At 40.3% G+C, this 15,044-nt stretch overlaps 1 protein-coding gene across 2 annotated transcripts in view; it reads left to right on the top strand.

The window, feature by feature from the left end:
* Positions 1-15,044, top strand: part of vps50 (VPS50 EARP/GARPII complex subunit) — a 457,944-nt gene that overhangs the window by 336,123 nt on the left and 106,777 nt on the right. The window contains exons 21-23 of one of the 2 annotated variants that reach the window (XM_060942754.1): positions 417-538; positions 8,632-8,697; positions 11,530-11,610. In XM_060942754.1, coding sequence (XP_060798737.1) covers positions 417-538; positions 8,632-8,697; positions 11,530-11,610 — 269 coding nt within the window. The remainder of the gene's footprint in view (positions 1-416; positions 539-8,631; positions 8,698-11,529; positions 11,611-15,044) is intronic. The other variant, XM_060942755.1, reaches the window with a different exon arrangement.

Genomic DNA, 15,044 nt, shown 5'->3' with positions numbered 1-15,044 from the left:
AGTTCATGTCCAAAATGGCGGCCGCGTTTGTCGTGACATCACGTGAAAAGGGTCTATATTCTTTTAGCTATTTCTTTTAAATACTTGATAAATTATATATCTGATTTGATGCGCTCCATCATGTGTTTTTCTCTACTTGCAGTATATGAGCTGATAGCCTAGTAGTCGAGTAGCCAATCAGTGTGTGCGATTGCTCCTATCCAGTGAATGTGGAAAGAATAAATTTAGATATTTATATGTTCAGTATAATTTATTGTATGTAATACATAGCTGTATTATAGCAGTTTATCAAAATTTGAAGTGATGACTACTCGATTAATATTCCTCGCTCCTTTTTAAATAATTGATAAATTAATATTCGTGTCCACCTCGCTTTAATCGACTCTGGCACTGACTACTGTTGTTGTCTTTGGCAGGTAAATACATGCAGATGATGAACATTTTAAAACCCATCGCCTTTGACGTCATCCACTGCGTGTCACAGCTGTTCGACTATTACCTGTACGCCGTGTACACCTTCTTCGGCCGGAATGAAGTGGTATGGTAAAGCTCTCTCATTGTTGAGTATCATTGTTCTGCTCTCTGATGATGAATTATTCAGTGTTATGTCCAGATGAACTGCAGCTTCTTTTTTTTTTTGTTTACCCCTTTTCATGGTGCATATGAGAATATAACTGCATGTTTATGAATCTGTCACACCAGTTGATAGTTTTCTCGTGAGTGCACTCCAGTACATAATTCCCGCTATAGTTATCAGAGCGGACTGAGTGTCATGTGACACGGTAGGAATTTTGAAGTGGGAATTGGCTGTCAGTGACCCCAGTTTTACTTTTTAATGGGAAACGTTTTCCCTTTTAAAGTTCGTTCTTGTACCTCCCAGAATGCTCGTTCACTTTTTTTTTTTATTCTGAGACATCACTGTTTAAAGGGATGAGTTTCAGCATGAAGTCCTGCTCACAAATACAACAATTCACCCAGTATAATTCTTATAAAAAGTTACCGTTGGATTTAAAGGCAAGGGTTGAGTTTATCCACTTTTATCGGACTTCTTTGGTAGCTCATTTGAATTCATCGACGTTTCTCAGGAGATCAGTTTGTGAGGACTGGCTGAGGAGCATTAAAAGAAAGCCCCATCCTGAAACTCATGTTTTTTTCTGAAATATTTCTTGTACTTTGTTTACTAATCTCTTGGGTGACGCTGTGCCTTTGTGACGTTCTGATGTCACAGGAGGACATCACTAACACCGTTACTGTGTTGTTTCATAGCAGGAAAAATACCAATAAAAGCGGAAAAATCAACAAAAGAACGTTTCCCAGCAATCCTCTCCATGTCATATTAATGAGAAGTCCAGTATAGAATTACAGTGGTGCTTGAAAGTTTGTGAACCCTTTAGAATTTTCTATATTTCTGCATAAATGTGATCTAAAACATCATCAGATTTTCACACAAGTCCTAAAAGTAGATAAAGAGAACCCAGTTAAACAAATGAGACAAAAATATTATACTTGGTCATTTATTTATTGAGGAAAATGATCCAGTATTACACATCTGTGAGTGGCAAAAGTATGTGAACCTCTAGGATTAGTGGTTAATTTGAAGGTGAAATTAGAGTCAGGTGTTTTCAATCAATGGGATGACAATCAGGTGTGAGTGGGCACCCTGTTTTATTTAAAGAACAGGGATCTATCAAAGTCTGATCTTCACAACACATGTTTGTGGAAGTGTATCATGGCACGAACAAAGGAGATTTCTGAGGACCTCAGAAAAAGCGTTGTTGATGCTCATCAGGCTGGAAAAGGTTACAAAACCATCTCTAAAGAGTTTGGACTCCACCAATCCACAGTCAGACAGATTGTGTACAAATGGAGGAAATTCAAGACCATTGTTACCCTCCCCAGGAGTGGTCGACCAACAAAGATCACTCCAAGAGGAAGGCGTGTAATAGTCAGCGAGGTCACAAAGGACCCCAGGGTAACTTCTAAGCAACTGAAGGCCTCTCTCACATTGGCTAATGTTCGTGAGTCCTCTGAACAACAATGGTGTGCATGGCAGGGTTGCAAGGAGAAAGCCACTGCTGTCCAAAAAGAACATTGCTGCTCATCTGCAGTTTGCTAAAGATCACGTGGACAAGCCAGAAGGCTATTGGAAAATGTTTTGTGGATGGATGAGACCAAAATAGAGCTTTTTGGTTTAAATGAGAAGCGTTATGTTTGGAGAAAGGAAAACCCTGCATTCCAGCATAAGAACCTTATCCCATCTGTGAAACATGGTGGTGGTAGTATCATGGTTTGGGCCTGTTTTGCTGCATCTGGGCCAGGACGGTTTGCCATCATTGATGGAACAATGAATTCTGAATTATACCAGCGAATTCTAAAGGAAAATGTCAGGACATCTGTTCATGAACTGAATCTCAAGAGAAGGTGGGTCATGCAGCAAGACAACAAACCTAAGCACACAAGTCGTTTACCAAAGAATTATTAAAGAAGAATAAAGTGAATGTTTTGGAATGGCCAAGTCAAAGTCCTGACCTTAATCCAATGGAAATGTTGTGGAAGGACCTAAAGCGAGCAGTTCATGTGAGGAAACCCACCAACATCCCAGAGTTGAAGCTGTTCTGTATGGAGGAACGGGCTAAAATTCCTCCAAGCCGGTGTGCAGGACTGATCAACAGTTACCGGAAATGTTTAGTTGCAGTTATTGCTGCACAAGGGGGTCACACCAGATACTGAAAGCAAAGGTTCACATACTTTTGCCACTCACAGATATGTAATATTGGATCATTTTCCTCAATAAATAAATGACCAAGTATAATATTTTTGTCTCATTTGTTTAACCGGGTTCTCTTTACCTACTTTTAGGACTTGTGTGAAAATCTGATGATGTTTTAGGTCACATTTATGCAGAAAAATAGAAAATTCTAAAGGGTTCACAAACTTTCAAGCACCACTGTGTAGATGTTCGGTGCAAATGTTGGACTCCAAAGCAGTGCAACTGTGCAACAAATTTGCACTGCGTTATAGCAGAGACTCAGCTAGTTAGGGAAGCCATGGCCTAATGGTTCGAGAAGCAGCTTTGGGACCAAAAGTTCACAGGTTCAATTCCCTGGACCAGCAGGAATGGCTGAAGTGCCCTGGAGCAAGGCATCTAACCCCCAACTGCTCCCCAGGCTGCTCTGGGTATGTTGTATGTCATTCTGGATAAGTGTCTGCGAAATTCCTGGAATGTAATGATCTACAGGATTAATAGTGCGATGGTGTTGATTGCAGTATTAACGTGAAGTTTCAGAAACTCATCTGTTTAAGCAGAGCATACAGCTGCAGAGGTGAGAGAGATGGATAGACTAAAGGGTTAAAGCGCTGCTGCGTTAGTAGATGAATTCCTACTGGCACCAGGTAGTTGAACAGGAGTGTCGGTTCTGTAATAAATATTAGCCAAAGTAAAAGTAGACCAGCATTTAGATGGAAGAGGTTCAAACTAAAAATGTGAACTCGGAATTTCATTACAGAGTAAATCTCAAATTCAAATTTTATTTGCCACATACACAATCATACATAATATGACATGCAGTGAAATGCTTAGCGCCGTGCTGTGTAAGTAGCAATGATAGTGTTAAAAAAAGAAAAGGAGTAAAATAGAATGTAATAAATAGAATAAAAAATAAAATGGGATCGAATACACTGCAGAATGTTTAACAGTTATTCCACGAAATCGAGTCGTACATGAGCTGATAGCGGACAAGGCGCGTAGTGCCGTAGTTCCTGCCCTAGTAGTGAAGTAGCCAATCAGAGTGCGTGACTGCTCATATCCAGTGAATGTGGATAGGATAATTAAGTTATTCCATGAAATCGAGTCGTACATGAGCGGATAGCCGACGAGGCGCATAGTGCCAAGTTGGCTGTAAGCCATGTACGACGAGATTGAGTGGAGTAACCGCTTTATTCTATCCACATTCACTGGATTTTGAGAAATGGAGCATTTTTATTTTTCATTTTTTGCAAATTCGATAAATAAAAACTTGATTCAAAACGTCCAACAAAATCATTTCCACTTAGAATGTAAACAAACCGGCAAAATGACAGGAGCAATTTTTGAAAAATGCTATCATTTTTGGGGGGGAAAAATGTTCTTACCATCAAATACTTTTATTCCATATTTTGTTGCCTTTGTATTTTTTGGGGTTTTGTTTTCGAGTAGAGTTTTTATTTCGTCCTCGGTTGGTTCAGCAACACATGCCACCATTATTTTCTTCTTCTTTAGGTTTTTTTTTTGGTGGTTGGCAAACTGCCTTAAAGGAACAGTCCACCGTACTTCCATAATGAAATATGCTCTTATCTGAATTGAGACGAGCTGCTCCGTACCTCTCCGAGCTTTGCGCGACCTCCCAGGCAGTCAGACGCGCTGTCACTCCTGTTAGCAATGTAGCTAGGCTCAGCATGGCCAATGGTATTTTTTGGGGCTGTAGTTAGACGCGACCAAACTCTTCCGCGTTTTTCCTGTTTACATAGGTTTATATGACCAGTGATATGAAACAAGTTCAGTTAAAAAAATTGAAACCTAGCGATTTTCTATGCTATGGAAAGTCCGCACTATAATGACAGGCGTACTAACACCTTCTGCGCGCTTCAGCAGCGCATTGATACGGAGCTCAGATATCAATGCGCTGTCGAAGCGCGCAGAAGGTGTTAGTACGCCTGTCATTATAGTGCGGACTTTCCATAGCATAGAAAATCGCCACGTTTCAATTTGTGTAACTGAACTTGTTTCATATCACTGGTCATATAAACCTATGTAAACAGGAAAAACGCGGAAGAGTTTGGTCGCATCTAACTACAGCCCCAAAAAATACCATTGGCCATACTGAGCCTAGCTACATTGCTAACAGGAGTGACAGCGCGTCTGACTGCGTCTGACTGACTGGGAGGTCGCGCAAAGCTCGGACAGGTACGGAGCAGCTCGTCTCAATTCAGATAAGAGCATATTTCATTATGGAAGTACGGTGGACTGTTCCTTTAAAGGTGCATTACTGCCACCGACTGGGCTGGAGTGTGGGACAGGAGATATGGGGGGGGGACCTACGTTCTTTTATTTAGCTATTTCTGTTTCTTTTCTGTACTTGATAAAGTGATATATCTGAATTGATGTGCTCTACCATTTTGTTTTTCTCTACTCAAGGTATATGAACTGATAGCCTAGTAGTAGAGCGTGCCATTGCTCATATCCAGTGAATGTGGACAGAATGAAAATGTATATTGCTCTCAAGAAAATGCACTTGCAATTGAAATATACAGTGCTGAGCGTAAATGAGTACACCCCCTTTGAAAAGTAACATTTTAAACAATATCTCAATGAACACAAACAATTTCCAAAATGTTGACAAGACAAAGTTTAATATAACATCTGTTTAACTTAGAACGTGAAAGTAAGGTTAATAATATAACTTAGATTACACATTTTTCAGTTTTACTCAAATTAGGGTGGTGCAAAAATGAGTACACCTCACAACAAAAACTACTACATCTAGTACTTTGTATGGCCTCCATGATTTTTAATGACAGCACCAAGTCTTCTAGGCATGGAATGAACAAGTTGGCGACATTTTGCAACGTCAGTCTTTTTCCATTCTTCAGCACTGTATATTGCACTGTAATGAATGAAATTGCACGAATAGGTACGATGTTGGATGTTGGTGACGTGCATTGTTCCACACTTCGGTAGCAGACGCTAAATACTGAATATTTAACATGCATCTGAAGCTGATACCCCTAACTAACTCTAAACACATACAACCTTCAAAGGGTGACTTCCTTGAGAAATGAGTTTGAGGAATATCTGTGCACCGCTGCAATGCCGGCTGGACAGCACAATAATGCATCAACCTCCACACTGAAGACTGCATGTTTAAAGTTAATAACTTGCCCCGAAGGCACCGAGTGGAAGGAATGGGGAAGAGAAAGATATGGAGAAACACAGACGCACTGGGAAAAATGAATCACCTCTGGGGGCGGAGAGCCGAGCTGAGCACAGGCATTCCAACACCACTGATAGAGCAACTGTCTCTGTAAAAAATGGCTCTCTTTCAGATTGTTAAATTAAGCATTAAGTGAAGGCTGTGCTATAATTGACCAACTGACATCCACTATTCTGCTTTAAAATAGAAAAACTTGTTTTGTTTGTATGCTGAAGCAGTAGGGAATATGAGCAGTTATATTAAAAACCCAGGCCATCTTTTATTTCTGATTCCAAAGAACTGACCTTATTGATTGATTCCAAACAGTAAAGATATAAAAACAAATTAAAAAAAATGCAATAATCAAAACATCGTGATAAACAGAATAGCGTAGCCACAGGGCAGTAACATAATGATGTTCGGAAAGGATTAGGAAGAAGTAAATAACTTCTCAAATCCTAACCCTCTATACCACCGCGAATCAAACGTCCCTACTGCCATAATAAACTATATATACAAAAGAAAACAAAAGCAACAAACAAGAAACATGCCAACATACCAAGACATACCAGCATGGTATAAAATCGACCAAATCAAATCATATATACAGATACTTATGTTATGCATATATACACATACAATACAGTACATACACATATACACATACCTATAACTATGCACATACACATCCATATGTACACAGACACCCATAATATCATAATTTTGCATATATATATTAAAAAAACACATACATACATACTCACATTTTTTATATATATATATATATATATATATATATATATATATATATATATATATATATATATAAAATCATCATAGACATATAAACATAGACGCCGCATTGAGCTGGTGGCCCCGTTGTTGGGATACGTCAGAGTGTCCACCATACTGGATGTGGCAAATCTTCCCCGTAAACCAATGCAAATAAATGGACTGAACTTCATAAAGCCCCTTTCTACAATAATATTTAACTCGATGCCTTTTATTCACCCATTAAGACACACGCGTATATATTTGGGAAACAAACAGGCATCAAAACAACATGTATAACTTTTAATGTGATGGTTCTAAATAGTGTGCGAAATAGCCTGTACTCTGCAAACTAGCGACAGATACGCGATAGATAGCTCAGGTAAGCTAATCAGTCAGCATACTGTAGCAAGCTACCAAAACCTGAGGCCAAAATAACCACCCTACAACCTACGTCGTGGCTCAGGTGTATAAGGCGCCATACCATAAATCCGGGGACCTGGGTTCGATTCCGGCCCGAGGTCATTTCCCGATCCCTCCCCGTCTCTCTCTCTCCCACTCATTTCCTGTCTCTACACTGTCCTATCCAATAAAGGTGCAAAAAGCCCAAAAAAAATCTTTAAAAAAAAAAAATTCATTCATCATACGTTCAAAAACGTTCATCATAGTGTGGCACTGTATTATCTAATTCTCACTGCTTATAACTATACACCTACCCGGTGGAGATGAGCTGGGAGACTGAAGACTGGAGGAACAGCTCCCTCTCTGATCCTGACTGTCTGACCTGTTCTGTCAAAATCCTCCGTTCTGAAGTGTTCACTGCAGAGCATGGATGACGGAGTAGCAGAAAACCCTTCCCGTCACACAGCTGTCTCCCACTGCTTTTTCATGTCTTTATTTTTGGGAAACCTACATAGTATGTGAAAAGTTAGCTAAGCAACTAACAACAATCAGCGTAGTTACGAAGGAAATACTTCGTTGTTTGGAGACAGGTTTCACCGAGCGGCTATTATGCACGAGACTTCATATTAGCCACAAAGTCAGAAAAATCTGTTTGTAAAATTACGTTATAATGACCAAATACAATGAAAAGTATTTTTCCAGTCTCACCTGTGAAAGGTAATCCCATGTGATCTCATTTGGACGGTAAACCTGTTGGTACAGTTAAACGCAGCACATGAATGCGGCATCTTTATTCTCGGCTACTGTCGAGACGCTATACCAGAGACGGTTGAAGAATCTCCACTTTGCCACATCCAATATGGCGGCGAGGATGACGTATGATTCTACGCAGCATGCGGCGTCTATGTTTATATGTCTATGCATCTCATCTCATTATCTCTAGCCGCTTTATCCTGTTCTACAGGGTCGCAGGCAAGCTGGAGCCTATCCCAGCTGACTGCGGGCGAAAGGCGGGGTACACCCTGGACAAGTCGCCAGGTCATCACAGGGCTGACACATAGACACAGACAACCATTCACACTCACATTCACACCTACGCTCAATTTAGAGTCACCAGTTAACCTAACCTGCATGTCTTTGGACTGTGGGGGAAACCGGAGCACCCGGAGGAAACCCACGTGGACACGGGGAGAACATGCAAACTCCACACAGAAAGGCCCTCGCCGGCCACGGGGCTCGAACCCAGGACCTTCTTGCTGTGAGGCGACAGCGCTAACCACTACACCACCGTGACGCCTATATATACACACACACCCACATATATACACGTGTGTGTGTGTGTGTGTATATATTATATTATATTATATTATATTATATTATATTATATTATATTATATTGTGTGTGTGTGTGGGTGGTTTAACATTGCTTTTGGATTGCTTTTGGTTTTAGAAAATTCTTTTCTGTCATTTTTTTTTCTTTTTTTTCTTTCTTTTTTTTTTTTTTTTAAAGCACGCTCCGTCTCCATCCACACCCACCTCAGGCAGCCGTCCGGCCGCATCAAGACCAAGCTGCTGGGTAAGAGTGCAGTGTGACTCTCCCCTCAGTGTCCCCATCTTAAATTATACACGGTGTAGATGTGTATGATAGACTTGTTTAAGCTTATCTATTTGACACATTTATTTGTTTAGATTTATTTATTCATTCATTTATTTCTTTTATTGTTCTTTTACTTATTGACTGATTTCAACTTATTTATTTTGAACTTGCGGTATTTAGAGATGTTTGTTTGCTTATTTATTTATTTTAACATATTTACTTTACACTTATTTATACTTACTGTATTTGCGTTGATTTATTTGGATCGTAATTAGGATTTCCCGCAGCGACCGCACCTGTAGTGTGAACGGTTCGGCAGTGTGGTTTTCTCAATCTATGAGTGATCATTGAGGCTTTGAATTTTTCACTCATGGCTGAGGTTTTTGGTGATGAATCTTGACCCGTGAGCGCCTCTACAACAAAAAGCAAAAACAACGACGAGAGAGGAAATCAAATTCGTCAGCTCTCACGCGTAGCAGATCCCTGAATCCAGTTTATACATGCGTGAACAATGAAATTGAGTGGAATAATGGTTTTATTCGATCCACATTCACTGGATTTTGAGAAACGGAGCATTTTTAATTTTTGCAAATTCGATACATAAAAACTTCATACAAAACGTCCGACAAAATCATTTCTACTTAGAATGTAAATGAACCGGCGAAATGACTGGAGCAATTTGTGAAAAATGCGATGATAATTCTTGGGGAAAAAAAAAAAAGATACGTTCTTACCATGAAATACTTTCATTACATATTTTGTTGCTCTTTTGTATTTTTTGGGGTTTTGTTTTCAAGTAGTTTTTATTTCGTCCTCGGTTGCTTCAGCAGCAAGCCGCCATTTTTGTTCTTCTCTACTCATGGTATATGAGCTGATTAGCCTAGTAGTAGAGTTAGACCCCGAAGCCGTTTGTTTTCAGGATAATGACTGGCTGATGAAATTATTGGCTGGCTAGCTGACTCAGCCAAAACCTTAATGGCTGCTGCAGCCACCAAAATGTTTATGGCTGCAAATGGCTGATACTGGACGTCACTGTGTGGCATATATCCGGGCGAACGGATCAAACAAATGGGGGGAATAAATAGCAAATTACCACAGGTCCCCTGGTCTCTTACTTCATTGTAAATATAAATCTAGCAAGATTGTAGTTCAATGCTAATAATAAGCTAATCTGGATTGTTCGAGGAAGGCATCTAGCTATCTACTCTCACTAGCAATGACCAGTGAAGGACTGGCAGCTATCTTACTATGATGAAAGTAGAGTGGTGGAGTACTTTTTTTTTTTTATCAATCTCGAAGTATGTGAAACAAACAAAAAAAAATACCTTTACACTTTCCCTCAGCAGCGGCAAAGAATGCAGCCATCTCGTCGATATCGGAGTCGATTGATGCTCTGGGTGGGTTCCCGGGTTCCCCAGTGTATCATGGTAACGGTGTGAGGGGCGGGAAGCCAGACAGGTAGTCACAACGGCAAGCTTGTGGTGGCTCTCTGTGCTGTGATATCAGTTCTAAATCTCTACAGTGTATGCCTATACGTCTCTATTGTGTTACTACTAGTGTGTACAGTTGATCATGCTTGTGTCACTTTTCTTGTAGCTCATGATGTGGATAAACCCATTATTTGATGTACACAATTCTTAGTGGCTCAGCCAAATTTTATTAGATAGCGGCTCAAATTGGCTTATAAAATTATTGGCTGGCGGCTCAAATTCTAAATGGCGGTTTTAGCGGCGCCTGGCGGCGGCTTCGGGGTCTAAGTAGAGTAGTCAGTCCGAGCAGGCAATTGCTTATATCCAGTGAATGTACGATAGAATAAAAGAAATTATTTGGCAGGTCAGATCCAAATGGTTGTTAATTACAAGGTTAAATAAAAATAAACACAACACGATTCCTGAAACAAAACAACTGATCAAAGGGGATTTAAATCATGAAGTGTGAACAGTACAGTGATTCTGAGACGCAGTGTTCACATGGACTTGCTGACTAATTTATTTGTTTATTTGTTTCTTAATGTATTTAAGCGATTGGTTTTGCTGTGTTAAATTACTGAAACTACAGGTGCGTAGGTTATTAAAGCCGTTTGAGCCTCAGCATTTGCTCAAGTGTTGTGCAGATGATCTGCGTGATAGTATAAACGTGTCCGAAATGAGAATATTTAGCAGCCAAAGATGATAGCTAAGTGAGATTTATGTTACAAATTGTTTGGTCTGTCCTTTTTAAAGAGTCCTCTTGGAGTAGTTGGAGTATTGAACGCACGATGAAAAGAACGGGTCGTCCGTAATGAAACAAATTTTGCGGTAAAAAACATTTCCAGTTGGCAGGCAAAAACTATAAATCCACTTTTGATCGTGTCTGTGTTTTGCTCTCTGTGTTATGAAGATTTTTTTTTTAACATGGTTTGTGTGGCTCCTATGAATTTCCAAATTTCCAGAGTTTTCCCCGTATGTTCCCATAGTAATGGGTGTGACGTTTACAATCAGGCTGTGGTCAGTTGTGGTTTGGCAGATCACAGCTCACTGCAGCTCAACCACCGCGTCGGCTTCATGCTGACCTACAAATCCATGCACACCCCGTCCCTGATCTGAATAATACTGTTTGTGTTCTGGTGATTATTTTGGATGATTAGTCATGAGAGAGCATTTATAATCTCTCTGTATCCTCTCTGCATGTGGGTGGGCTTAGTGCTCTAATTGTAGTAATTGCATTTGAACGAAAGCATGAATGAATTTCCACGGTTTGTGTGTGTTGTCAAAAAGTGACAAGTAGGGACCATCTCTGACTGTGTGTGGCGTTCTTGTCTCTTTGCTGCAGTATGAATCATCTGGACTGGGGCTGATTAGCAGTAGACTGAGAACGACACTCAACCGCATCCAAGAGTCTCTCATAGACATGGTAAAAAAATATTCCTAATATATGCCTCCATTTATCTCTGTTTGTTTATTTCTCATTCTAGCCTGGCTTTCTACCCATTTGTGCCAGTAAACTGTCTGTTGTGATCCATCTTCTGTTTTTCTACGTGGTTTTTTTTTTGTTTTTGCTTTTTTTTTTGTTTGATTCTTCTCTTTCCTTACTCTGTCTCTGCCTCGCTCTGCATTTCATATATAAATATATAAAAGCCTGACTGTGAAACAGTGGAAATGGTAGTGTGCATTAAGACCAGTCCGCCATAATCCATCATCATTCTCTATCATCTCATGACCCCAAGCCGTCAGCCAGCAGCCCCAGGTGAGTTAATCGCCCCGTGCACACTTAAATAGCCCTGCTCTTTTTTAATCAATTTCCTGTGCCTTCCACTGTGGCCCCCCATTAGGGCTCTCTGGGTGCAATGACCTGCCGCCATTAATACAGCATACACACTCGGAACAGAAACCTTCAGAGCTGCTACACAGTCATTAAGTGTCTGGATTCCACGGTCTTCTATCTGACAGGCTCTCTAGTCCTGACACTGATTGAGGTCTTGCTTTATTGGCACAGTCTGAGCTCATGGTGAAACTTCAGCTTGTTTAATTTTCTTTGGTGTGAAAACTGAATGGCAGGTTCAGAGACATGGGCTATGTATTCGCCTGTCATTTCTTCTTGTGTGGTCTCGCCATTATCATGCGATTGGATCATGTAGCGCTACAGGATGGTTTCGATCAATATAAGGTTCAAGCCAAGACTTTAAAATGGGCTTGAGATCAAAATGGTTTTTATGTTGTTAGTAATAATAGTCAAGTCAATTTTATTTCTATAGCGCTTTTAACAATAGACATTGTCATAAAGCAGCTTTACAGAATCTGAATGACCCAAGACATGAGCTAATTTTATCCCTAATCTATCCCCAATGAGCAAGCCTGTGGCGACGGTGGCAAGGGAAAACTCCCTCAGACGACATGAGGAAGAAACCTCGAGAGGAACCAGACTCAAAAGGGAACCCATCCTCATTTGGGTGATAACAGACAACATGACTATAACAGTTTTAACATAGTCAGTGTCGATGTTATAGATCTTCATTGATGGAAACTTGAGTGCAAAACTGTTCATGACAACTGCAGTCCTAAAGTTAGCAAGTCAACTGTAGTCCTCAGCCATAAAAGCATTACTGTAAGAGTCCAGAGCGTCTTCTAGTACCCTGTCCACATTAGGGATTTTGTACCGATACGAAACTACTTTCGTACCGCAACACCTGTCCACACTAGCAACTATACCGGTACTGTAGCAGTATAACTGTATCGGTACGAAACCCACAAATGTATGGGTTTTGTACCAGGACAGTATCGGTACTGTAGCGCTTCGCTGTAGTGTGGACAGATGAAGCGGCTCTGTATCGATACAAATATAATGCGCATGCGTAATGAACCCTGGGTTATTCATACAATACAATATGCACATGCTTTCCAGCTGTAAATAAAACGTCAAAATGGCTCAAAACGACCGTGGAGCTACATGGAGCAAAGATGAAGTTATGTGTTTGTTGGAGCTTTGGGGAGACGAGCGATGCCAGGAACAGTTAGTGAAGAACGGAGATTTGTTTTCTTTGTTTCTTTCTCAACTGCCTCGCGCATTTTATATGATTCGACTGAATAAATGACCACCAGAAATACAGACACTACATTGACAACAAAAAGCACACACGTTGTTTCATCCGCCATATTCTCGGAAGGAAGTTACTCGGTAACCACGGAAACATTTCGCGCACGCGCATTTCAACTACCGTGAAAGAAAACCGCAAACATTTCTCGCTAGTGTGGACAGATGCACTAAACTGTACCGGTATACTTTATATCGATACAGTTATACCAGTATCGTACCGGTATATATGTGAACACAGCTTAAGTGTGACTTTCCACTGTCCATATGGGGCTGTCCTTCACAGGAGCGATGTGATGAGACTCCAACCAGACGTAGAGCATCAGGATGGATTGTGGCTGGGGACTGCAGTTGACTTGTTGACTTTGGGACTGCGGTTGTCGTGAATGGTTTTGCACTCGGGTTTCCATCGGTGGGGGGTTTATAGCATCAACGAAGCTGACTTTATGTTCGGACTGTTAATGTTATAGTCATGTTGTCTGTTGTCGCCCAAATGAGGATGGGTTCCCTTTTGAGTCTGGTTCCTCTCGAGGTTTCTTCCTCATGTCGTCTGAGGGAGTTTTCCCTTGCCACTGTCGCCACAGGCTTGCTCATTGGGGATAGATTAGGGATAAAATTAGCTCATGTTTTAAGTCGTTCAAATTCTGTAAAGCTGCTTTGCGACAATGTTTATTGTTAAAAGCGCTATACAAATAAACTTGACTTGACTTGACTCGATCAGGCAGGTCCGAGGAGCAGAAGAGGTCAGCATCTCGATCTCAGGATTGACATGTAACTCAGAGGGACAGACGGGATGGGGGGAAGAGAGAGAAAACACAGGTTGTTAGGTATGCCCAATGTCACCTGAATAAGTAGAAACAGTATACATTTTATAATAATCATAATAACGCATCTATACACACAGCACATAAAACATGTAACTTAATAGCAGTAATGCTAAAATTTAAAGAAAAGATATAACACAATTTATAATAGTAATAATAATAATTAATAATAATAGATATTGTTATTTAATGTATATAAAATACTGCCCAGATACTTCACAACACGTACACCTTCTCTTAATAATAAATAAGACTTAATGATGGTCATAAAATTTAAAGAAAAATGTCTAAAACAACAATTAAAAATGCTGCTGATGATTATTACTGTTATTATTTGAATTAACCAAATGTACAATAATAAGTAATACCAAAGATCAAAATTAAAAATTACAATTTAGGGTACACAAATCTATTGTTCATTTGGCCAGTGTTCTTTCCTTAAAAAAAAAAGGGGGGGATAATTAGGGAAAGACCAGTAACTAACAAGATTTGGTAGCAATGTGTGTAACTCATATTTTCACTCGATCTGGCCAGGTATCGTCTTTCTAATTATTACTGTCTTTTGCGTTTCATTGCATAGTTTTTCTGTTACATTTTTGTCATCAAACAGTTCTTTAATATCTTTCTGAAAGAAAAATTTATTATTTAAACATCTCATCTCATTATCTCTAGCCGCTTTATCCTTCTACAGGGTCGCAGGCAAGCTGGAGCCTATCCCAGCTGACTACGGGCGAAAGGCGGGGTACACCCTGGACAAGTCGCCAGGTCATCACAGGGCTGACACATAGACACAGACAACCATTCACACTCACATTCACACCTACGGTCAATTTAGAGTCACCAGTTAACCTAACCTGCATGTCTTTGGACTGTGGGGGAAACTGGAGCACCCGGAGGAAACCCATGCGGACACGGGGAGAACATGCAAACTCC

The sequence above is a fragment of the Neoarius graeffei genome, chromosome 16, assembly GCF_027579695.1.
Source record: "Neoarius graeffei isolate fNeoGra1 chromosome 16, fNeoGra1.pri, whole genome shotgun sequence".
Classification (NCBI taxonomy): domain Eukaryota; kingdom Metazoa; phylum Chordata; class Actinopteri; order Siluriformes; family Ariidae; genus Neoarius; species Neoarius graeffei.
The sequence above is the reverse complement of the archived record's forward strand: the minus strand, read 5'-3'. Positions and strand labels throughout refer to the sequence as shown.